The sequence below is a fragment of the Tiliqua scincoides genome, chromosome 2, assembly GCF_035046505.1.
Source record: "Tiliqua scincoides isolate rTilSci1 chromosome 2, rTilSci1.hap2, whole genome shotgun sequence".
Lineage (NCBI taxonomy): Eukaryota > Metazoa > Chordata > Lepidosauria > Squamata > Scincidae > Tiliqua > Tiliqua scincoides.
Window position 1 is genome coordinate 126,408,250 of NC_089822.1, and position 23,904 is coordinate 126,432,153.

General features: G+C 45.3%; 1 protein-coding gene and 1 pseudogene across 1 annotated transcript in view; one reads left to right on the forward strand and one right to left on the reverse strand.

The window, feature by feature from the left end:
* Nucleotides 1-10,181, reverse strand: part of ESPL1 (extra spindle pole bodies like 1, separase) — a 39,085-nt gene extending 28,904 nt beyond the window's left edge. Inside the window, exons 1-6 of the mRNA XM_066615942.1 lie at nt 10,101-10,181; nt 8,277-9,383; nt 6,749-6,853; nt 3,985-4,105; nt 2,048-2,184; nt 939-1,135 (exon numbers count right to left, since the gene is read on the reverse strand). Coding sequence (XP_066472039.1) covers nt 939-1,135; nt 2,048-2,184; nt 3,985-4,105; nt 6,749-6,853; nt 8,277-9,383; nt 10,101-10,181 — 1,748 coding nt within the window. The remainder of the gene's footprint in view (nt 1-938; nt 1,136-2,047; nt 2,185-3,984; nt 4,106-6,748; nt 6,854-8,276; nt 9,384-10,100) is intronic.
* A 4,072-nt stretch (nt 10,182-14,253) lies between these two features.
* On the forward strand, nt 14,254-14,928 carry LOC136641766 (pseudouridine-5'-phosphatase pseudogene; annotated as a pseudogene).
* Nucleotides 14,929-23,904: the final 8,976 nt, after the last annotated feature.

The window sequence follows — 23,904 nt, forward strand, 5'->3', positions numbered from 1 at the left end:
TAGTCCTAATCCTCCACTACCAACAGGTCTGGCATTTGCATGACTACCATTATAGGCATGTTTCTGTTGGCATGTTTATAGGCATGTTTCTGAGTTATAGGCATGTTTCTGAGTGTTGACTCAGTGGAATTTCTGTTTAAGTTATTCCACAAAGAACAAAATTGGGAACCCGAGTGTTTTACAGTGCTGGCAAGAAAAGAAGGCTTATTTTATTAATAAGCAGTTTAGTTATAGTGTCATACAACTAAATAAGAGCACATTTATGCTTAAGTAGAGCAAAGGAGCTTTTGCTCCAGTGCAGCACTCTACAGGAACTCTTAGGGCACAACCCTAACCAACTTTCCAGCACTGAGGTAAAAGGCAATGCAGCTCTGAGGTAAGGGAACAAACATTCCCTTACCTTGAGGAGGCTTCCATGTCTGCAGCTGTGCCAATGGGACATGTGCTATGTCCAAGCTGGAAAGTTGGTTAGGTAGCCAAACAGGCTCATCAGCCACCTGCTCCATTTCTCCTTACTGCCATCATGTCAGCCAAAGTGCACCAATTCCTTCATGACTCAACTGCATTTCCTTTATGCAAGCAAAAATAGTGCAAGGATTTAGTAGGCCATCTTGCATCTTCTGGTGGGGGCAGCCATGCGACAATTCCTTCATACACAGGACCAACTGTCAGTAGCATTCCCAGAGGGGGAAGCACATTGGTAGGTTTTGTAGGCACCATATAAGCATCCCTGCACCCTCAGCCATTCTGGGCAGCGAGAGCACTTTGCTTAGAATGGTTTAGAATGGCTCCAAAAGGGAGGGAGAGGGGGCTGCTTACTCAGTGTATTGAGGCACCTGCAAAACCTAGTACTATGCCCCTCCCCGGGAATACTACTGCAAATTACCCCAATTCCAAGCATTAACTTGGTTAAACCTCTCCCCCAATTCCATTCTTACTTCAGTCTCAGATCCTCCTCTGCTCCGTTTTTGTGGGCATCCATTTTGATTTTGGCCCAGGATGAGACAGGCTCTGCCAATTGCTCCGTGATCTTGCCATGCTGAGCGACAAGCCAGAGTACCACAGCCTTGAGAGCCTCCTCAAGCCTGCCCAGCTTCCTGTAATTTTCCACTTGCAGCTTAAAGCAGGTGTGCAGCTGTGTAGAGAGGGGAAAGCACTTAAGTGACACACTACAGAGAAGGACAGAAAGCTTCTCTGGTTTTCAGACTCCCCATTAACTAGAGTAAGAAGATCGTGCATTGCGCACGACTCTTCTGACTTACAGTTCATGCCTTAAGCTATCATACTAGTGGCCCACTTATCCCAGTTATGTCTGACTGACAGGGATACTCTGTGAAGAGACTCTCTCCCAAGTTCACTTATCAAGAATCTTCAGCATCAACATTTAAAAGATTACCATCATGTCTGTATTTGCCGAGGAGCCCCGAGTCACGCATATGGGGTTACCTGCAGTGATAAAGTCTCAAGCAACTGATTAGCTGAACTGCTCTAAATGCAACCGAAAGTCAGGGTACCAGTGGCAGAATTGCTAAGATCAGCCAGAGTCATAAATAGGCAGCAGGCCCCAACAAAAAAAGTGTGGGACCATCCCATGTTTCAAAGAAAAGGGTCAAGAAAAGTCAGGCCTACAGGGAAGAGGCTGAAGTTTACCTATTGACTTGAAATAGCCAGGCAAACTGCAGGCCTTCTACCAAAATTTATCTTAAACTGATATAGGCTAGGTTATGACAGCAGTGATCTACACACGCACCTGAGTGCAAGCCCTGCTGAAGTTAGAGCCTCTTGAGAAAATAGTCATAAAGGATAGACTTTGACAAGACCCTCCCTCCCCCCCCCATAAGCATAATGAAGGTCTAAACCTAGGACCAACCCCAGAAGTCCACCTACTACATCACACCACATTTGATTTAGGCCCTTCACACAAAATACAAGCCTGTTCAGATAATACAGCAGTTTGCCTAGCAGATACAGCTCTTGGAGTTTATCAAGTTGCATCCCTGCTTACTTCATGAGAGCAATTCCAGCAACAAGGAGAATTTACAGTTACCTTTTCTGTAGGCAGCTCTGAATATTGGAAGAGTTCCTCTTCAGCCAACCTTCTGCAGAAGGGTTCTACGATAGAGTTTGACTCCACAAACATCTTATGAGAATAGAAGCTGTAGGCCAGTCGGGACACGCAGTAAGCTGTTAAGAGAACAAAGTTAATCTTAAATCACCCATGATGGTTACTAAGCCTATCTTTTGGCTGGGTACTATTAAGTCAACTGCAATAGACAGACAATATGTCTACTGTGAATGGCAATGTGCAAGGGGACAAATAGGAGCATGCCAGCTAGCTCACCTCAGGGCCTCCATGTGTCTTGGGCACTGCCCTCTGCAGACAAGTGCCAAATACATAGATGCCTTTGGTGCTTGCTGGCTTTGCCCATCAGAACAGCGGGTGTGGCTATCCAGTACACATCTGTTCCCCCGCTCATGCATTGGCATCCAGAACATCTGATTATGGCTTGCATTATCCCTTGAGCAGTGACTTGGTAGGCACCTTTGCAAGCCTAGAAAGCTACCACCAGAAGTTCCTGTGTAGGACATCTGCCTTTGAAGAGGACGACAAGCCTCAAGAAGCTAGAACTGTTTGTTTCCTGCCAAGAGGTTGGATGGCAAGTTTTAACAAGAGCTGCATCTTGAATGAAGACTAGCAACTTATGCTCCACACCCCAACTAACTCCCACACAAACCAAAACTCAGAGAGCTCTAAAGGAGACCTTTGCCTTTCACAAGAATAAGTCATTTTGGCAAATGTTTCCCAGTATGCACTTGACCCATTCATTCCCATCTATGCAAACTAAGCTGCATGAGCAGCTGAGGTAGAAAAATCTTTGTTTTCCATACAAGAGGAGGGGATGTAAAAGCCCATTGCTTGTGTATCAGCTAAGGAGAAATTGGAGGAGAAAGGTGTTCTTGGAACCCATACATCTAGCCCAAATTTAAAAGATTTATACAACTCAAAGTGGTGGATAATAAAATTACAATACCACATAACTGATAAAAAATTAAATAAAACCAATCCAAACGTTAAGTAAAATGGGCAGATGAAAAGGTGTACAAACAGCAACATACAATTAAAATAGTATAAAACAGCAACCAAGAGCCATAGGGGTTCGATTAAATAGGGATCCCTAGGAGATTCCTTTCTCCTCTAAAGAGAAGTGGAAGAAAAATGCTTTTAAACCCTGTGAGAAGTCATATATACAGGGCTGTCCCCAGAGTCACTGGAAGTTGGTTCCAAAGTCACAACATAAAAGGCTATGCACTTTGCTGCCATCCCTTTGGCTTCAGTTGGCAGCAGTATCCTAAGCAGGGCCCTATCTGATTATCATAGGGCACATGCAGGATTATATTGCGGAAGACAGTCCTTGGGGTATCCAGTCCTATGCCATGCAGGGTTTTAAAGGTTATCACAACAACTTGAATTGGGCTTAGTATGGGGCAGCCAGTGTAGCCATTGGAGCAACAACATAGCAGAAACACCCTGTATTCAGCACTAACTATAGCTTCTGAACTGTCTTCAAGCCCCATTACAGGAGTCTAGGCGAGATGTCACTAGGGCATGGACCACTATGGCCAGATCCGTCTTGATTCCAATTTAGTCTCGGCTGATGCACTAGCTGAAGCTGAGTGAAAGCCCCTCTGGCCACTAATGCCACATGGCTATCCAAGGCCAGCTGTGAATTCAGGAGGACTCCTAGACTGCAGGCTTAGTCCTTCAAAGGAATGTTACCCCAGAGTACTATGTGCCATTCCCCAGTCCCATAGCAATGTGCTATGTCCCATACCCAGTCCCATACCCATGTGCCATCCCCCAGCCCCATAGCAATTTGATTGATAAGCAGATCTCCTTAGCTCTATTCTGTCATCATGCCATGGCATAAGTGGACCATTGATGGGGGAAATGTGACAAGATTGATCTTGGCCTTTGATACAAACCTGAGACATCCAGGTACTCAGTCTGCTCTCTCTCTGGAAGGCCTTCTAGCATATCCAGCATCCAGGTTACAGCCCTCTGAAGAGACACCAGCAATTGTGGCAATCCAGAAGACTCTGACCCCTGTGAGAAAACCAGGAATATAGAAACCAGTGCTGAAGCCACAAGCCACAGCAACATTTTGCCATCAACATTGAACCACTGCCTTGGCCCATCTTGGGGCAACCTCAGCATACCTAGGATCACTTTATGCAGTCAACAGTAAAAAGGTTTTCCTGGACGTCACTATCTCTAGTTCTAGAGAAAATTAACCTGCATGGAAGCTTTGTTCTCCCCACTCCCCCAAATCTGGTTGGAAGTGAAGTTTGTTTTCTTTTAAAGGAGGAGGGGAAGGCATACCAAAATGGTATCCCTGCTACCATAGGAATCAATTACAAACTCATAGGAGGGCAATCAGTAGCAGTACCCACCATTCTCCTCTTAATGCTAACTAGAGCACAGCTCTATAGCCATACCTACTATTGTGCACTACACCAGCATATAGGAAGTTAAAGTACTTCATGGTCCGACTTCCTAGACACAGGCTTCCTTTGCCCAACTGCCTCACCCACATGTTATTCTTCCTCTGTAAATGTCACCTGTAAATGTCTTGGAACATGCACGCCACGCACACTCACATGTTGACAGGATTATAACATGCACACACTGTCGTCTATTCTGATCTGTGTGGCTTCCTTCCAGAAAAAAAATCAAAATTCATTCAAGGTACAAGGTTGAGCCATCAACAGAGGTGTTCCTGGCACTGGAGCCAAGGGGCCATGTGGTATCAGGCAGCAAGGCCTCACGCGGCATCCCAGAAAGGCTTCTGAGCCTCCAGAGGGCCCTTTAAACAGTACTTCTGGGTTTTCCAGAGTGCCCAGGTAAGCGACGGGGCAACAGCCTTGGGGGTACACTCTGCAGTCGTGGCCTTGAGTATGTCGTCTCCCAGGGCTGCCACTGGTCACCATACCATCATATTTCTTGGACCATGATATGCTTGCTAAGATGTGCACACTCTTGTTAGCTACTGTAGAGAACTGTCCAGAGTAGCACTAAGGACCATGTTCCCCTCTGAGAAATCCAGTGCTTCTTCCCACTCCAAGATCATATCAAAACCTCATGTACAGTTGCACTCTGACTGCACAAGGATGGAGTCACTGCCACCAGAAATGAGGGTTAAAGAGTCACATTTCCAGCCCTCCTCCCATCTGGGAGTCTATCCACCCACTGATAGTAGTCCTCACACTGAGTCACCTGTAGAGGAGAAGAATGGAGAGTATCTTGACAGACTTCCCATTCTTATCCCCACAGCCACATACACATATACTCTAGCCTTCTCTGGGTAGCATGCAAGGCTGAACAAAGCATCAGAAATGGGAAGTCAACTGCTCTATGGGTAAAGCACTAGGCAGGTTGTTTTAATCAACTCAAGGAAAAGATTTATCAGGATCAACATGGAACAAGAACAGACAACCAATTCAATACTTGCAATTAAGGAGCCAAGTTCACCCCCCCCCCAAAGTAATGGAACCCAAAATTCCCTGACTTCAGTAACCATTTCCAGTTGCAGCATCCTCAGGATACTGGAGGAAAAGATCTTGGTGATCAATGCCTTCCTAGCTGGTCAGAAGCAAGGCTTGCATCTGATCCAGAAATGAAGCCCGAGGATCTGGAACTAGAACTCAGTTTCTCAGAGCACTCCCTACAACCCAAGTGGGCAGCTCCCTTATCCCCTTTTGGGGAGCTTAGTCTCCCCTCAGCTCTGAAAGGCTGGTTTTAACTTAACTGATGTTCATTCCAATTCTCTCTTCTCCCCCCCCCCTTCCAAGTGAGGCAAGCAAAACTGGGCCATTCCAGGTGTGAACTAGCTTTAGGTCAAAGACTATTGCTTTCTGGTGATACTAAGCAGTCACGGACTCCAATTAACATCCAGATGAGGGAGTCCTGTGCCTGAAGGGTAACTAGAGCTCTGATCAACATGGAGAATCTGACAAGATGCTCTTAAAGTCAGCCTCTGTATTCACAGACAGTTGTCTTTTAAGGGGGGGAAAAGGAATTGTCTCAGGAAAAGGGTGCTTGTTCATGACAGAAACACACATTTCTGCCACGTTTTAAATACTGGAGCATGTGTTTTGTTTTGAAATATGGAGATGCATATTAAGCCTGCATGCAATTTTTCCTTTTTCCTTTGATTTTGTGGTGGCAGTTATTTTTTTTTAATTTTCTAGTCATAAGTATAGGAGATGGAAATATGGAGGTAATCTGGGCCCCAAAATGTATGAAATAGCCTGCTTCTACTGTAAAGGGCAAGTTTCCAGCTTGAGTCTAAATCACTCATTTCTCTCATTGAAAAAACACTAAAGGGCTGGATAACAGAACACTGGCAAGCGGGTAAAAGCAAGCCTATTTCCAGGCCTTATACCAAAAGATTCATTAAAGCACCATATAGCCATCTTGGCTGGAGAAAGCAGGTAAGGGATAAGAGTACCATCATACCCCATCAAGTCCATTTAGCCAAAAAAACCACTTACACTGCCTAGCAGCAGGTCTAAGCAGTATGCTGCGTACTGAATCTTGGACGTTAAGCATGCAAAATATTGCCACCAAGTCATCAAGGAGTCTCTGCTGAGCTGAAACTTAAGAGCCTGAAAACCTTTAAAGCTATTTATTCTACCACAAAGGCCTCCACCCCTCCACAGTGTTTCACCTCTTGATTTTCCACCATACCTGCAGGGTCTGAAGTGACTCACAGACCACAGTTGTGTACAACTGGAAGTAATGGTACAGCAGTTTCTTCAGAGCTTGCTGCTGTTTAGTGTTGTCAGAATGAGACTGTGGGGGGACAGATGAAATAGAAAACACTTGAGTAGCCTTAAACTCAAACCTCTGCCAGGTTATTTACAACAGTGCTTACTTGACAGCCTTGGCAAAAATGTAGATATTCCTTGCTGACAAATAACTAGGCTGACTGATCCATTTTGAATCTTTAATCCAGGAGATTTATTGTTTTACCTAGCATTCTTGGCTCAAAGCTTTACAGTAGCTCCAGTGTGAAACACAATAAAGGAGAACTGGAAGAAAATGATAAATATTCCTGAATGTAGCTCAAATATTTGCATTTTGCAAGTGTGAACAAATGAGTGTGAAAGTTTCCATTTTTTTTAAGCCATGTTTCTAGACCTCAGGATGGCAGGTTAGTTCTATTACACAGGTCTACAAAACTGAGGGTCAGAAAAGTTTTTCCCAAACTTTATGGTAGTTTGATATGAATTTGGGATGCCGATTTCAAAAATGGAATCAGATGCCCGATCTTATCTAATCTCGGAAGCTAAGCAGGGTCAGGCCTGGTTAGTACTTGGATGGGAGACTGCCTGGGAATACTGGGTGCTGTAGGCTTATACCATAGTCTTTCAAGACTGAAGGTTGCCAACCAGTTGCCCTATCATGTCTAGTTTTGGAGATATAGTATAGCCTCATTAGTGAATGGTTCAAGCAGCTTCCTCATGAGGAAGACATGGTGTAGGCTTCCTCATGAGGAAGTTGCTTGAACCATTCACTAAAGATGCTATGCAGCATCTCCAAAACTAGATGTGATAGGGCAAAATTGATGCCACTTTCGGAATCAGCACCCCAAACATACCCAGGAATTGGTGAAATGTGTGTTGGCCTGTGTTATCTTTCCCACCTTCTGCCTACATAGCTAGCTACTTTCCAAGTAAAGAGCCCACCCTCCTCCTCAGGACAGGTCCCTCCTTCCTCCTATTTAAAGCAGAGTAAGGCAGGTGGGAGTTTCAGAAAGGCTCCAACAGGAACTGCAATCACATGGCCACTCTTGGAGCCCTTCCATGCCACTCAGGACCTCCCTCCTTCCCCCTTTAAAAAGGGGAGGAAGAAGCAGTGGGGGGCCAGAATGGCATAGAACTGCGCTGATAGTGGCTGCACTCTCAACCATTCTCGGCATGGTTCAGGAAGTAATTGCAGTGACACGACGACATCACTGTGATTACTTCCACTTGAGGGAGGCGGCATTTGTTCTCCCCCACCAGCACTGCCGTCAGGACTGCCAGTGCAGGAGACAAGCTTTGAAAGTGACATGTTCATAAAGGAGCTTTGTTAGCTTTCTTTTGCACAGTTTGCATTTGTGGGGTGTGCAAAAGCCAACACCATGATTTTCCAAGACTCAGTCATGCACTGTCGCCCTTGACCTGTCATCCAGGGCTCTGATCTAAAGGACAAAAAGAAAACCTTTACTCACAATATCCACGAGCTTCCTCAGCAGCCTGGAGTAGGCTTCCATGAAGGCAGAGAGCCCCAGAATATCTTGCAGCTTAAAGCCCCCCAGTTTGCTCTTCCTAGCATGTCCATATAGAGGGGTTATGAACAACTGGCAGCTTTCAATCAGCGCTCTCAACAGGAATTCTTGAGCATCTAATGAAGCATTTAAAACATCAGCAGCTTGGGCAAAGAATGGCCCCACAGAACCCTCAGAAAGAGCCAACACTCTGTTCAGTTCTACTCCAGCAGAGAGAATATCTAAAGCTGCACTCCAACAATGCCTCTTGTTCTTCAATTCTCTCAAATAGACATGGGATTGTTGGAGAACTTCTTTGCTTTCTCTGAAGCAGCCACTTTTGCAGAGGTAACGGGCCCTTACCACAGTGAGCTCAAAGATACAGAGGGAGTCCTGGAAAGCCAAAGGCTCATTCATACCCCTCCTTCCTAAGAAGGCTGTAACAAGGTGGGAAAAGAGCTGTTCACTGAGAAAACAGGCCTCTGTCATGCTCAGTGGACTCCGCTGGGCCTCGTACTTAACAGCTGCACTGGAAGCATGCCGAGTCACCATGGAAGTAAAGAATGGGGGCTCTTGGAGCAAAACAGGACTCTCATACTCCAGAAGTACCAAGAAACGCACTGCTTGAAGCTGTGTGGAGAGCACAACCCTCAACCCAGCAGGCGTCTTCTCTGTACCAGACATGGCATCTGTACTCTTCCAGAGCACACTAAAGGCACTTTTGGCAATAGATGCATAGTCATCAGCAGGCACTTGGGGAGGCTGGTACTTCAGCAGATCAGCGTAGAGGAGATTAGCAAATCTCAGGCAGGCATCAGATAGGCCTTGAGCAGCAGCACCCCTCAGTAGGTGGTACAGCAATCTTTCCAAATAGAGGGGAACATATTGGAGTCTAGCTGTTACATATCCATGATAGGCCAACTCAGCAAGGGCTTGGAGATTTTCCAAGTGGACTGGGCAGTCCAAACCTTCACCAAACCAGTGGATGCAAGCCCGCAGGATTTTGTCACACGCTGTTGTCCATTTGGAGGCTTGGCTGGCAACATCCGACTTTTTTGAAACTGAACATTCCTGAAATAGACATGAGCTCTTTAATGTCAGTGTACAGCCTTAAATAAAGTGAGGAGGAGGACCTTAACACATTCCATATCATTTAATTTTAAGACTGTTATTGGAGGAAGGCATGCAAAATAATGTATGCCAAATGTAGTTCTTCCAGTGCACAATGCACCTGCATGTTCATGACAGGACAACTGCTGAACACCTTATGCTAGTCCAATGGTCTTCAAACTGGAAACAGCCTCCCCAGTGTGATTGGAGTTTACTGTTCCACAGTGGAGGCTGCCTATGTCACTGCCAAACTCCCCCCATGTTCACTCCGCCCAGCCATGTCTGCCAGGATATCCTAGCGCAGAGTCTGCTGGGCAGCAGAACACAGAAGCCACTGGATGAAGCACATAAGGGGCAACCAGCGGCAACAACAGCAGCCTCCCCCACAGAACAGTAAGCTCTATTCATACAGAAGAGTGTTTAGCAAGGGTACCAGATAAGGCCCATGGGCCACAGTTTGGAACACATTGAGCACCCAATTTCTGTGGCTAGCCAGATATTTCCAGAAAGCCTTCAAGCTATGTGTTCTCCAGCAACTGGTATCCATACGGACACTGCCTTGGAACTTAGAAGTTCCATTTAGTCAACGTATCCATCTTCTGTGAATAAGCCAATTCCCTTTTAAAGGTTTCTATGTCAGTAAAACAAACTAGCAGTCAACACAACTTGCAGTCTTACCTTCAGCTCAGTCAACAAAGCCAATGTCTCTTGGGGAGTGCTGGTCTGTGCCACAAAATCCATGCCCTTGAGGAACTTCATTTTGCATTCTGCAGAAGGGGAAAACAGACTCGTATATTACTAACTGACACAGAGCTGTGCAGGACACCTCTCACCCTGATCTGAATGCACTTCTAAATCCTTCACCTCAAAATTGTTCTGCCACATCTGAGCCCTAAAGCAGCAATATTTACTTCTAAACAACAGGCCAGATCACAACAGCAGCAACTGTGTGCTGGCAGCAGACAGGAAACCATGAAACACTAAGGGCCAGCTAGGTCAATTTATGCCAAGCACAGAGGTGAGCTCATCAAGCTAGGTCCCATATCTGAACTACTACCCTACAAACATCTTGCATATTTCCTCCTCTCACAACACACAGCCACTGAGATACAAGCAGCTGTGGTGGAGGGAGGGCCATAGCCCAGGACTTTGAGCACTTCCTTCACATGCTGAAAGCCCCAGGTTCAACAACTGACATCTCTAGTACAGTAGACTCCCCATCTAAAATTATGGAGAGCCTCTGCCAGTCAGTGGATCACGCAACATGTACAGAGACTGTTGATCTATCCAATACAAGGCAGCTTTATAAGGGACAAATCTTGAAGGTTTCATAAGAATAACAAGTAAAGTTATCACTGCAATTCCACTCTACTGTTACAACCCCAACAGCCCCTCAACTGTTCCCATGCTCCTCATGCATTTCACTCTGCCTAGCCTGACCCATTCACTTTCCATTCTTGCAGTCATGCCACAAGAATAAAAAGGTGACCATGCCAGGACTAGAACTGAAGATGCATCAAGCAAATATTCCTGAAGTTATGTGGAACCATCTCATTCCTGCACTACTGAAGAAACAAACACACATGGTGGTGGGGCCAACTCTTCATTCACATTTCTTCTTTGTTCAGGTATACAAAGCAGGACTGAAACAGTGAGCAAACACCTGCTTCGGGTAAAGGCAGCCTCATAGGACTTGCTTCTTAACACAATCCCAGTTCTTCATACACCAAGCTCCTTCCCAGTCTCTGTCAAAACTTCAACCCACTACAAATCTCATATCAATTCTATTTTTAAGAGCACTCACAGGTGCTCCTGTGGCTCCACCACACAGTGTCACTATACTGCAAAAGCCCAGTGTATCTGCTGTGGATTTCTTTCAAAGAAGCCAGAAAGCTTAATTCCTGTAAATAAGAGAAACATCTTGAGGAAACTTCAACTCCACCAGAGTTACTGACTTCAGAGTACCTCAGAGTGAGGGAAACCAGAATAGCTGAACTAGTTTTAAAGGATAATTGGTTTGCTGTATAGCCGACCATGCTTTCATCACATGCGGATGCAATGGTTAACTACACCACTAAACAAAGCATGGCTCTCTCCTCTCTCCCATATTTTCTGGCCTATGCCCACTAACCTTCCCCTCAGGGCCCACAGGCGGAGAGAGATAGTGGGTAATTCATACCTGGGCCCAGGATAAAAAAGAGGCCTCAGGAGCCAATTGAGGGGGCCCAGAAATTTCCTGGGATCTTGTATTTTCCAGTCTCACCTAGACTCGCTACATGCATGTGATGCTTGGTATGTGGCTGCTGCTGCTATCGAAAGCCATATATGCTGAGCCGACCTGCTACAGAAGCTCTTTGGCTTGTGGCTCCACTTACCTTGAAGGAGCATATAGGATCTCAGGGACACAGCTGTGAGGCTACAGCAGGGGTATTTTCTGGTAAGCATAGGGCACTTTGGTAAACATAGGACACACATTACAGGGCCAGCCTAAATACAATGATGCTAATTTCCTACAATGCTTATCCATATCTGAAAGATTTTGGAGAGACATAGGAGTGCATTTGTTTTTCTATAACCCTGTGTCTAGCTGCTGGTGCTGCACAGGTAGGTAGACCTGGGCTCTGCAGTAGGAAGCCCAGCAGACCTGGGTTCCAAGGACTTCTCCAGCTATCACCACCCCCCTCCCTACCCCTGTCCTGCCCACACTCATCACCACCCTCCCCTCCCCGTTGCTTTCATTCCTTCCTCCGCCCCCTTTGGGAAAAAGCGCCCAAAGAAGCTTTGCACCCCCTGGTGAAACTCCTCCCAGAGACCCTGTCCCCCTTTTAAACAGCCTACCTCCACTTCCTGCTACTGCCAGGCGCTCTCTCACCTAAACGCTCTGCACTCCTGACACCCCTACAGCAAGCAACGTGAACAGAGGAACCAGCCTCGCGCCCCGTTCAAATTGCCGCCCTCGGCCAATCACCGCTGCAGCACTGGAGCCCCGCCCCTTTCCCTGCCTGTTCCCTACTGGGAATGGCTGGAGCAGCAGCCGCGTCAACTTCTTGCAGCGGGGAAGTCTCATTGGCCCCCTCCTTAGAGGCGGGCTGAGCTCGCGCCCTCCTGGTCTGCATTTGGTACATGCCGGGTGTCAGAGCAGAATCTTATGCATGCTTACTCAGAAATGTCCCATTAGAGTCAGTGGGGCTTACTCCCAGGAAAGTGTGGATAGGATGGCAGCCTCAGAGCCCGGTCTTATGCATGTCTACTCAGAAGTAAGTCCCATTATAGTCAATGGGGCTTACTCCCAGGAAAGTGTGGATAGGATTGCAGACTGAGGCTACAATTCGATGCACCCTTTCCTGGGAATAAGCCCCATCGACCATCATGGAACTTACTTCTGAGTAGACGAGCACAGGCTTGGTCTGTCAGTTCTTTAACGCACTCTTGCATTTGAGGAAATAGGCTGCAGTTCGCTAAAGCTGCAGCCGCAATACATGTGCTCATCTTTATGGAGTCACCTAGAACTCTTCGTTGTATCTGGTGGAGGAGATTGTAAAGGGTCGCTTTTCTATGCAGAGGTCAAGAGCTGGAGGAGGCATCTGGCAGGGAAAGGGCTGTTCGTGTGCAGTCTGATAAACCGGCTTCGTCTTCTCGCAGGTCGGATGTGCTTGCACCGACCGCACAACTAAGGAAGAAATGGGGCTACCAGTCCTATCCACACTTACCTGGGAGTAAACGCTGTAATGGGGCATGATACTTCTAAGTAGAAATGCATAAGATTGGGCTCTGATGCTGCAATCCTATCCCCACTTACCTGGGAGTAAGCCCCATTGACTATAATGGGACTTACTTCTGAGTAGACATGCACAGACTTGAACTCTGAATCCCGCAGATTTCAGTGGGGTTTACTCCTAAAATAAGTGTGGTCAACCAAAGACTGCAACCGTTAAAGAAGGCAATTCTCACGTTGACATCCTAGGCACTTTTTCTGGGGAGTCAGCCGTGTTGAAACAAGGGGAATGATGCGGACTGGCCACGAAATCCAAAGCGAAAAGCACAATCCTATGCCAGCCTATTCAGAAGCAAGCCCCACTGAGTTTAATTCGTGCGTATGAGTCACTAGTTCTTTTGCACTAGATCAGCAGCTCCTTGGGACTCTCCTAACAAAACAGGCTTGTGGAGACCATAGAACCCAATCCTATGCACGTCTACTCAGATGCAAGTCTCCTTATAATAAATGGGGCTTACTCCCAGAGAAGTGTGGATAGGTTTGTAGCCTCATAAGGGCTAGCTAGCAGATTGTTGCAGCGCAAGTCCTATACATGCTTCCTCGGAAGTAAATTCCATTGCCTTCAACTGGACTTACTCCTAAGTAAGCGTGCACGGGATTGCAGCCTTACAGCCCAAGCTTATGCATGTCTACTCAAAAGTATGTCCCATTATAGTCCATGGGGCTTACTCCCAAGTAAGCGCGCACAGGATGGTAGCCACACAGCCCAAGCTTATGCATGTCTACTCAGAAGCAAGTCCCATTATACTCCATGGGACTTACTCCCAGGAAAGCGTGCACAGGATTGTAGCCTTATCCCTTTATACTTTGACTGCCAGACGTGGATGCTTTTGATTCTGTTGCAACTTCTCTGCAGCCTCCTATGAAGAGTGAACGGTGTTTGCAGAGCATGTGCCAGGAACTCACAGGCTCGAGAGGCAACGGGACTGCGCATGCGCAGCCGACCCAACCCCGGAGAGCCGTTTTGTTCGACGGTTGCTCCGCCGCTGGGCGCCCGGGGGCGCTGTTGCTGCTGCAAGGCAAGGCCTGGCCATGTCCACTTCCACCAAGGAGGCAATGCAGCCCGTCACTCATGTCATCTTTGACATGGACGGCACCCTGGTGGACACGGAGCGCATCTTCACCGCGGTCCACCAAGAGATCTGCAGCCGTTATGGGAAGACCTTCAGCTGGGACGTGAAGTCTGTCATCATGGGCAGACCGGAGCCCGAGGCAGTGGGCATCATCCGGGAGACCCTGGGCCTGCCCCTCACCGTGGAAGAAATCATGGGCGAAACCAAAAAGAGGAAGGAAGAGCTGTACCCAAAGGTTGACCTGATGCCAGGCGCTGAGAAGCTCATCCGCCATTTCCATCGGCACCAGGTGCCCATCGCCATGGCCAGCAGCTCGTCCCAGGAGGCCTATGACCTGAAAAAAGTCCGCCACCAAGAATTATTGGGTTTACTTCACCATATTGTGTTGGGCGATGACCCCGAACTGAAGCATGGCAAGCCAGCGCCGGACATTTTCTTGCTCTGTGCCAACAGGTTCGTGCCACCAGCACCTCCGGTGAAGTGTCTCGTGTTCGAAGATGCCCCTAATGGAGTCAAAGGGGCTCGGGCAGCTGGGATGCAAGTGGTCATGGTTCCAGATGAAGGCCTACAGAAAGAGCTGACCAAAGAAGCAACCCTCGTCCTCCACTCTTTGAATGAATTCAAGCCGGAACTGTTTGGCTTACCAATGTTTGATTAATGACCTTTATATTTATTGTATTAATTTAGCCATCCTGGTTCAAGGAAAGGACTGGCTTCTTATTCAAAGTGTTCCCACTCCCTATTACAGTAATCTTAATTACTGTAATTACAGATACCCAATACTGTAATTAAAGTTTTGTGGCCAGTTCACTTATTCAGATTCAGGGGTGCTAGATAAAATAATGAACCTTGTTTATCAGGCATGGAAGACAAGTGTCTTTTTAAAGGCAGTCAAAAAGATTATTTGCCCCTGCCATTCAGACTGTTTCAGGAGGAGCTTCTCATGCATGCAAGGAACTGTTCTGAAGCAGGCAGGTGCCTTTTGTTGGCTCAGACCATTGGTCTTTCTAGCATGCTATTTGCTGGCTGGTAGCAGCTCTCTAGGCTAGAGTTTCAAGCTGGGGTCTTTCCCAGGCCTCTCTGGAGATCCCAGGGTTTGAACCTAGAACCTTCTGCATGCAAAGCAGGTGCTCTCTCACTGACTATGGCCCCATGCAGAAAAAAAGGGACTCCTAGTTGGGACATGCAGGCTCTGCATTCCTAAAAGGGCTCTGAATCACATCTGCGGTGTTGCCTTTTTTGCCATTCCACTTCTGCCATGATCAGTTTCTGTTTTTCAGCAGTGAAATGAGAACATGAAACCCCTATTTTTTGTTTGAATGGGAAATTATATAGAACTTCTCAAACATTATGACACAAAGGCTGCAGTCCTAACCACACTTTCCTGAGAGTAAGCCCCATTGAACAAAATAGGACTTACTTCTGCATAGACCTGGTTAGGACTGTGCCCAAAATCTCTCTGCCAGCTGAACAGCTTATAAACCAGTTGGCAGGGCTCTATTTAAAAAAGAAAAAAAATTGTCCTATGTTGCTCCAGTCTGAAGGTGTTCAAAGCATCTTATACATTGTATTGGCAACCTTCAGTCTCGAAAGACTATGGTATCGCGCTCTGAAAGGTGGTTCTGGCACAGCGTCTAGTGTGGCTGAAAAGGCCAATCCGGGAGTGACAATCCCTTCCACACCGGGAGCAAGTGCAGTCTGTCCCTGGTCTGTCTCCCTGGCTATGGGCCTTCCTTCTTTGCCTCTTAGCCTCAGACTGTTGGCAAAGTGTCTCTTCAAACTGGGAAAGGCCATGCTGCACAGCCTGCCTCCAAGCGGGCCGCTCAGAGGCCAGGTTTTCCCACTTGTTGAGGTCCATCCCTAAGGCCTTCAGATCCCTCTTATACATCTTATACATCTTATGTATCTTATACAATACAAAGCTAAAGCCAGTACAACATTAAAAGTACAGATCAGGAGTAATTGATTGGTACCAAACTGGATCTTCCATCATCATCCTTTATGATGTGGGCTACAGTCAAGAAGTGAACTAAAACAAACATAAAACGGTAAGGAGGCTCCTCTGCTCACACAAACCATACTGTGGATTGCCATGGCTTGGATCAGTAAATAGAAGACTCCATTAATTCTTGTGTAAGCACTAGGAAAATACTTCATAGTGCAAAGCCACAATGCATGACAGGATGAAAAATATGATGAATAAGGAAGATACAGGCTGTAGTAGATAAGTTCTAGGTAAAGATTTTGAAAAGAGCCTGCACAACAACTGCAAATGGAAGAACTCTGGATTAGGAGCAGTAGCGTGGCTAGAGGGTGGTCACAGCACTGAGTTTTTGCAGGCACCTAAACACACTGTGCAAGTTTCCTTGATTTTGCTCTCACCACCTGGAATGGCTGCAAGGGGGAGGGGTCACTTGCATGGCCCATTCAGACACCTGCAAAAACGTGTTGTGGCCCCCCTAGCTACACTACTGATTTGGAGGTCTTTTGTAACACACATCTATTAAGTGGGAAACAGAATTCCATGAGTGGAAGATGACTTTTGGATCAGCCTTTATCTACATTTATGTACCCAAGTGTTGCTGCTACAGCAGCAGCAAGCACAAATCATTTCCCAATATTATGGATGGCTGATGCATGCATGCTAGTGTTTGGATGGATGAGAGGGAGTGTGTATTCTCATTTTGTTCCTGGTCCCTTCCCTAGCAGCCCTTTTGTGCCTGACCCCTCATTTTCAGTAACCATTTTGAGGCGACACCTGCTTTTGGTGCTCCTGTGGTAGAATTCCTGGTGCCAAGTGGCTTTGCATTACTGACAGGGAGCCCACAGGGAGGCAAAATGTCTCTGGTAAAATGCAGATACATGCTGTGGCCACCCAGGACCCAATCTTCAAACCCTCCCTATGCATGTACACCCTACCCCCATAAGAACAGGCATTTTACTAGTATATTAATGTGTGTCTGCCAATCACAATAATTGCCACAATTATTGCCATGTGTCCCCAAAGACAAGATCCAAACTGTGTTCAGATGATACACTTTATTACACATATTCTGTTGGTAGACTAAAGGCAGGGGTACCACATTTTGTTTCCCAAAATGCTGGCCTTTAGAGTTGAAGGCCTCTGAGCCAGGGCAGAGTTCATTTCCACATGGGAAAGACCTTTTTCAAAAAGCCAAGAGCAGGGTCTCCTTGAGCATGTACACAGTGCCTTTGTGAAAGAAAATGCTTCCTCATTTCTCTGGAAATTGGTTACAGAGACCTGTGACCCCTGTTTCAACCACTAGCAAGGTGAAACTACATTGCATTTGCCTGAGGTGTAGTCTAGGATGAAATGACCCATAGTCTAACTCAGGGGCCTCTAAACTTTTAGGCTAGAGGGCCACATCAAATATCTGGCATGGTGTTGAGTGCCAGAAAAATAAATAAATTTTAAATATAAAATTTAAGTACGTACATTAGAAAGTTTCAGAGAGTCTAAGGCCTTCAGACAGACCAAAACATCACTTCTGGTTTTTCAGGACAACCAGGAAGCAATGCTTTTAGGCCTTTAGAAGGCATTCTGAGGGGAGGCACATAGACTTCCTGGCCCTCATAACACCCTCCAGACTCAACTGGAGCACAGCTCTGGTCACATTTAGTTGAGGCTTGCCAGGGGCTGAACAGACGCTTGTTGCGGGCCGCATCCGGGCTGGGGTTTGGAGACCCCTGGTCTAACTGAAAGGGGAAAGCCTTGCTCTGTGTATTTCAGAAAACAGTACAATATTTTCAGACTAAGAGATTTCAAATTGTGGAAAACATCCCAAGCAAGTTCCATCCACTCACTGCTCTCGAGGTCATCGGTTTGAATCCCAATAGAATTACAGCAGGAAAGACTCAGGAGGCTGAACCTTTATCTCCAAGTTTGGGAGTTTTCCCAAACTCCATCACTCCAGTCACATATTCTCTGTCCCACACATCAGCTTGGCAAATCATTTGACCACAAAGCCTGACAAACACACACACACCCAGGTGACAGAGGGCAGACATGCATCTTCCTGAATGTCATCAGGAAGAGAATCAAGTATCTGTAAGTGCAAGTCAAGGAAAAGGCACAAGTAGTAACAGATCACTCTGAAGGCCTTGGAAAGAAGAGGGGGGAATAATAGGTGTTTGGAAAGGGAGGGCCAACAGAATTTTCAACACTCTTAAAAATGAATTAGCTAAGAACACAAGAGCCTGGATCACACTCAAGAGCCCAACTAGTCACCCCTGCCATTTCCAGAAGTGACCAACTGGATACCCTTGGAAACACAATGAGCATCAATACAACCATCTCCCACTCTTTGTCCCCTGCACCTAGCAGAGGGGATAAATTGCCTCAGATCATTTCATTTTCATAGCTAGCAGCTGCTGCTAACTCCATTCTTCAAAAATTTGTCAAATCCTTTTTTAAGAATAAAAAAAATCATTTAAGATGATAGCCATCAACACAGTTTATGGCAGTATTGTGGGGAAAAATTAAAAGAAAATAATGTACTGGCTTTTATTCAGACCTTGATTTGGCTCCAAAACTGTGCTCGGACATGCCCAGGAAAATCTTCCTTTTCAAGATTGCACAGGTCATGCCCAAGCAGTGTTGCATCCAAGCCTTTATCTGTCCTAAGCCTAGCACCAATCAATTTTGTGAGTGATTCCAAGTTCTGCTATCCTGAGGGTAACAATTTCTTTCTAGTCACTCCATCCCCATCATGCAGAATTTTATATATCTCATAGTGTATTGGAATTGCAGAAGATAGGAGAAGGAGGTAGAATGTGGTGTCTGCAGTGGCCCCTTTAAGAGTTAAGGCCTGGACTTTCAGCAAAGGGTGTGCTGCACAGCTGCAGCCACTGGAGGCAATGAGGTACCTAAGGATATAAGGAGCACCTGAGGCAGGAAGGGGTCGTGGGTTGTAGGAGTGCAGTTTGGAGGTAGAAGAGACTGACTTACTGGACTGTTGACTTATGGCTCTGACTTCTGGACTGACCTTCTGGCTAATTGATTATCTGGCTCACTGACTAATGAACTACTCGAACAGGCTGCTGGGAGCTGAGGTGTGCTGCTATACCTGGAAGGAAGGCTGCCTTAGGAACTGGGTCCCTGCAGTTTACCACCAGGGTAGCTTGCCTGTTTAGAGTCTAGCAGTACTGCAGTAGAAAACTGGGGCCATTGTTGGGGGGAACAAAAGGGGAGCTAATTAGCTTAGAGTGGGCATAAATTTCCTAAGTGAAGCTTGGATTGGGAATCTGACAGAACACATAGTTGCTAGATTTCTTGAATGAGGGGGGTTGATTAAATCACAGTGGTTGATTTAAGCAGTTGAAGCTTAGATACAACTTTAAAACAACATAATCTGGATGTGGCATATGGGCACCATATATATTTGCACATGAATTTTTAAGACACCTGTATATATGCATCTAGAAAATCCACTGGGGCAAATTCCAGGCATGTATGTATAATCAGTTTTTACATATTGCACATCTTCTGCAAGCCACAGTAGTATTTCTTACAGCTGACATGGTACATAGTGTTTTCTTTAAATGACTTAGGGCCCAACCCTATCCAATTTTCCAGTGTCAGTGCAGCTGTGCCAATGGGTGAACACTGCATCCTGTGGTGGTGGAACAGTCACAAAGGCCTCTTCAAGGTATGGAAACATTTGTTCCCTTACCTCAAGACTACAATGCAGCTGCAACAGTGCTGGAAAGTTGGATAGGATTTGGTCCTTATATCCCACCTTTCCCTCTGAATAAAAAGAACATTTAAGGTGGCAGACAAGAGTAAAATTAAAGAATAGGAATAAAATGCAAAGTGTAATAATGGTAGACATCATAATGGTAACCCCTGCTAATTGGGTAAGGGGCACTTTTTCAAGTGGGTGCTCCTTTTTTTTAGCAGGGGGAGAGTAAATGGCCCACCTCACCCCAGCACTGTCTGTTCTAGTGGCTGTCTGCTGGTATTCATTTGCATTTTTTTAGATTGTGAGCCCTTTTGGGACAGGGAGCCATTTAGCTATTTGATTTTTCTCCGTAAACCGCTTTGTGAACTTTTAGTTGAAAAGCGGTCTATAAATACTGTTAATAATTAATAATTAACAATAAGTTTTAAATACAACCATAAAGCCTGAGGGCAGCTATTTAAGAAAGTAAGGCTAAGCAGAAATAAATATTTTCAGCTCTCCCCCAGAGGCTAACAGAGAGGGCACTGTTTTTAATCTCACTGGGTATGAGTGCCATAAAGGCACAACAGAGAAGGCGCTGCTCCTTGTTGCTATCCGGCCTGCACTAGATGTGGCACGTGCAGCAGGGCCTCACTGCTGACCTTGAGGACAAACCAGTCCTTACGGGAGAGCTTCCTTCCCACTGCTCATTCTTTGGAAGAAGAGGAAAAACTACCTAGTATAATAATAAAAAAATTAATTAGCAATTACTGTGCCATCCTGAAGGCACTTTGGCACCCAAGGCAAGAAGTCAAGCTGGTGGGTGTGAGTGTTTGAAATAGGGCACTCTCCTCTGGAATCTATTACCTAAACACCTGCCTCCTATTGCTTCATAATAAGCCAGACCTGCTAATTAGACCACATTCAAAGACAGGAACAATTGCCTTGTGAGGTGAAGAGGGACCTTGTCTCTTGTACAGGCTTAGGCAATCTTATAAATGTGGTAGTATCACAAGCAGCTTACACACACACACCAGACAATATGGCACAATCCAATCATGTTCTAACATGCAAGGTCTTATCATTTTGTACTAGGGCAAGCCCATCACAATTTCTACCCAGGGCTGGTGAAGTGTAGGTGTTCAGAAGTCTCCAAAACAAATACCACCAACAACATGTGGGCTGATGAATTATAAACTGAAAGTAGACTGGCCCAACTGGTTTGCCAGGCACAACTGCTCTCACAGTCTTCTTGTAATTACATACACATGTATGTAATGTGTATGTAATGCAAATGGACCATTTGAATACATACACTACAGAAAGGGAGCATAAATTACCAGAGAGAAGCTGCAGAATGATACACTATGGGGAGGAAAGGATTCTGTAGTTGCTCCAGCCAGCCTTTTTCTCCTCCCTCCACAATGCTGCTTGATTCAAATGATGCTTCCCTGTATAAGGTTTGGGGACAGGATTGGCTCTACTGTGTTCTGGGATTCTGAGGCACTGTCAAGGCAACAACCACACCTCAGGTACAAACTATCTTCAGACAACCAGATGGGAAAGCTTCTGCTATCTGGAAGCCCCCTACACTTAAGACCATCAATATACAAACAAAGGAATAATAGACACAAATGGACTAAAAAAAGTGTGGTGGTGTTTGCAAGGCTGCTCTACCCACAAATTATGGTCACTCTTTTATTCAGCCCTTAGGTACATGCAGCACTGTGGCCCTGAAGGTAAAATGTGTGTGTCAGGTGGAGAGGGTTGTTGCAAACCAACTTGGCTGAAGCCCAGAAAATTGCTGTAATACAGGCAAGAAGGTTGAAGTTGTCCAACAAGTTCTGCATGGGGTGGGATATGCTTAAAGGTTTGCTCATAACTCCAAGAAACATCAGGCAACCTGAAAAGTAAGTATGTAGCAATAGCATATACGCACACATTATCTACCACATCCCAGTGATATGTCATTGTTGTCTCAGAAATGCTGATGACATAAGCATGGGATCCCATTCAAAATCCACCCTTTGGTTTGAAGCTGAAAGCTTTCTGCCAAAAAGTATTCTTGGAAAAAAACTGAGGGAGGAAGTCAAATTCTTTTTTTAACAACAGGAGGCTGGGAAAGGAGAAGGTCAAAATGTCTCCCTGTTTGAAAAAATAGTTTGAAATTGCTTTCCTGAAGGAACACTACAGCAGGTTAAGAGCTATGCAAGGTGCGCAGAAGTGATACAGAGCAAGAGAGGTGAAATTTATGGAATATTAATAGGGAGACAGTATATAGGGGCAGAGAAAGTGGGGACTGGGATCTACAAGGATGGACACATTCTTAGCTAGAACTTTTTCCCCCTTCAAATTGATGACAAGACTAGGAGACCTGGATTCAAACACACATATGGCCATGAAGGGGAACTTGACTGGGCAAGGCCAGCCATTCTGAGCCTAACCTATATCACAGGGTTGTTGTGAAGATTCAAAGGCTGAGAGAAGAACCGCATAGGCCAGAGTGGCCAAACTGTGGCTCAGGAGCCACACGTGGCTCTTTGACATAGAATCCAAGGCTTGCAGAAATATGCTGGCTGAACTCCTTTTTGCATCACAATTAATACAAAAGGCAAATAATTTTAAAGGTTTATAATTTACCAAGTGTAAACTGACAGTCCACTGGATTAAAACATAATGCTCATGGTGAGTAAATATATTTAAGAATTTAAGTGCTTCTTAAATACTGCAGCTCTCAAACATCTCCTCTTGCAGTTTTCAAACGTCTGAAATTTATTGTATGTGGTTCTTATCTTAAGAAAGTTTGGTTGCTCCTGGTATAGATTATCCCGAGCTCCTTGGAGGAAAGGAAAAAGTGTAATAAATATAACCCATTTTTAGCTATAATGCATCCTGCTTTTCTAAAGAGGCACCATGGGAAAACTTTATAACAATAAGTGTGGATAAGGAAAAAAGCAAGGGGGAGAAATTCAGGACTGATCATATTAGCTAGAACTGCTGTACCTTGGAACAACAATACGAGTAAGAGAACAAGTTCATCACTAACTGATAGGGTGTTGGCCAATTCAAGTTTATCATACGCATTTTTGATCACTCATTAAACCTGCATGTGAACAGACACAGTTGTACCAAAACAAAAATTAGATTCATATTAAAATGTTATTAAAATATAAAGCATGCACATTTGCTTTTAGATAATGCAAACATGTCACAACAAGCAACATTTTCTAAAATGGTGTGTGAGAGAAGAGCGAATGCCTCAAAAATATTTCAGTGCTTATTACTTTTGTGCTTATTTTAAATCTGTTAGTTAAATTAAGGTACCTTTTTAATTTATCAAAAGGCTGAATCGATCACTCAACCTCAAATCAGCTCAACCTAGAAATGAGATCTGCATTCAATATGTGACCACACTATGTTCATACAGGACATATTCATGGAAGATAGTTCCATTTCCAATCTATTAACAAAACAAAACATTTTCAGAGGCAGTATCTCTCTGAATTCAAAATTCTGGGCGGAAAACGAGAAGGAGAGCATTTTCACACCTTCCTTGAGCATTTCCTAGAATGTATTGCACGCTGTTGTAAAAAGAATGTTAGGCTACATGGATCTTTGGTCCAATTCAGAAGGGCTCTTCATATTCTTAGAGTGTTATATATACAAAGACCTGGCTCCTTCAAGCAGAAATATAATGTACAAACTCACCAATTGAGCATTCAAAAAATCTTCTTCCATCGCACCCTACCCCTTCTAATCTCAGAGCCTTTATTCAAAACATTTTATCCTATCTTTCCAAAAGTTGGGTTGGATCAAAAGGGCCAAAATGATGGTGTTCAAATTGCAAAAATCCTAACTGTTCACAGGCCAGGAGCATAGAAAACAACTCCCTGCACTTGCAAATTCAAAATTTCAGCTCTAAAATATGAAATATTTTTCCAGTCTTGGCCCCA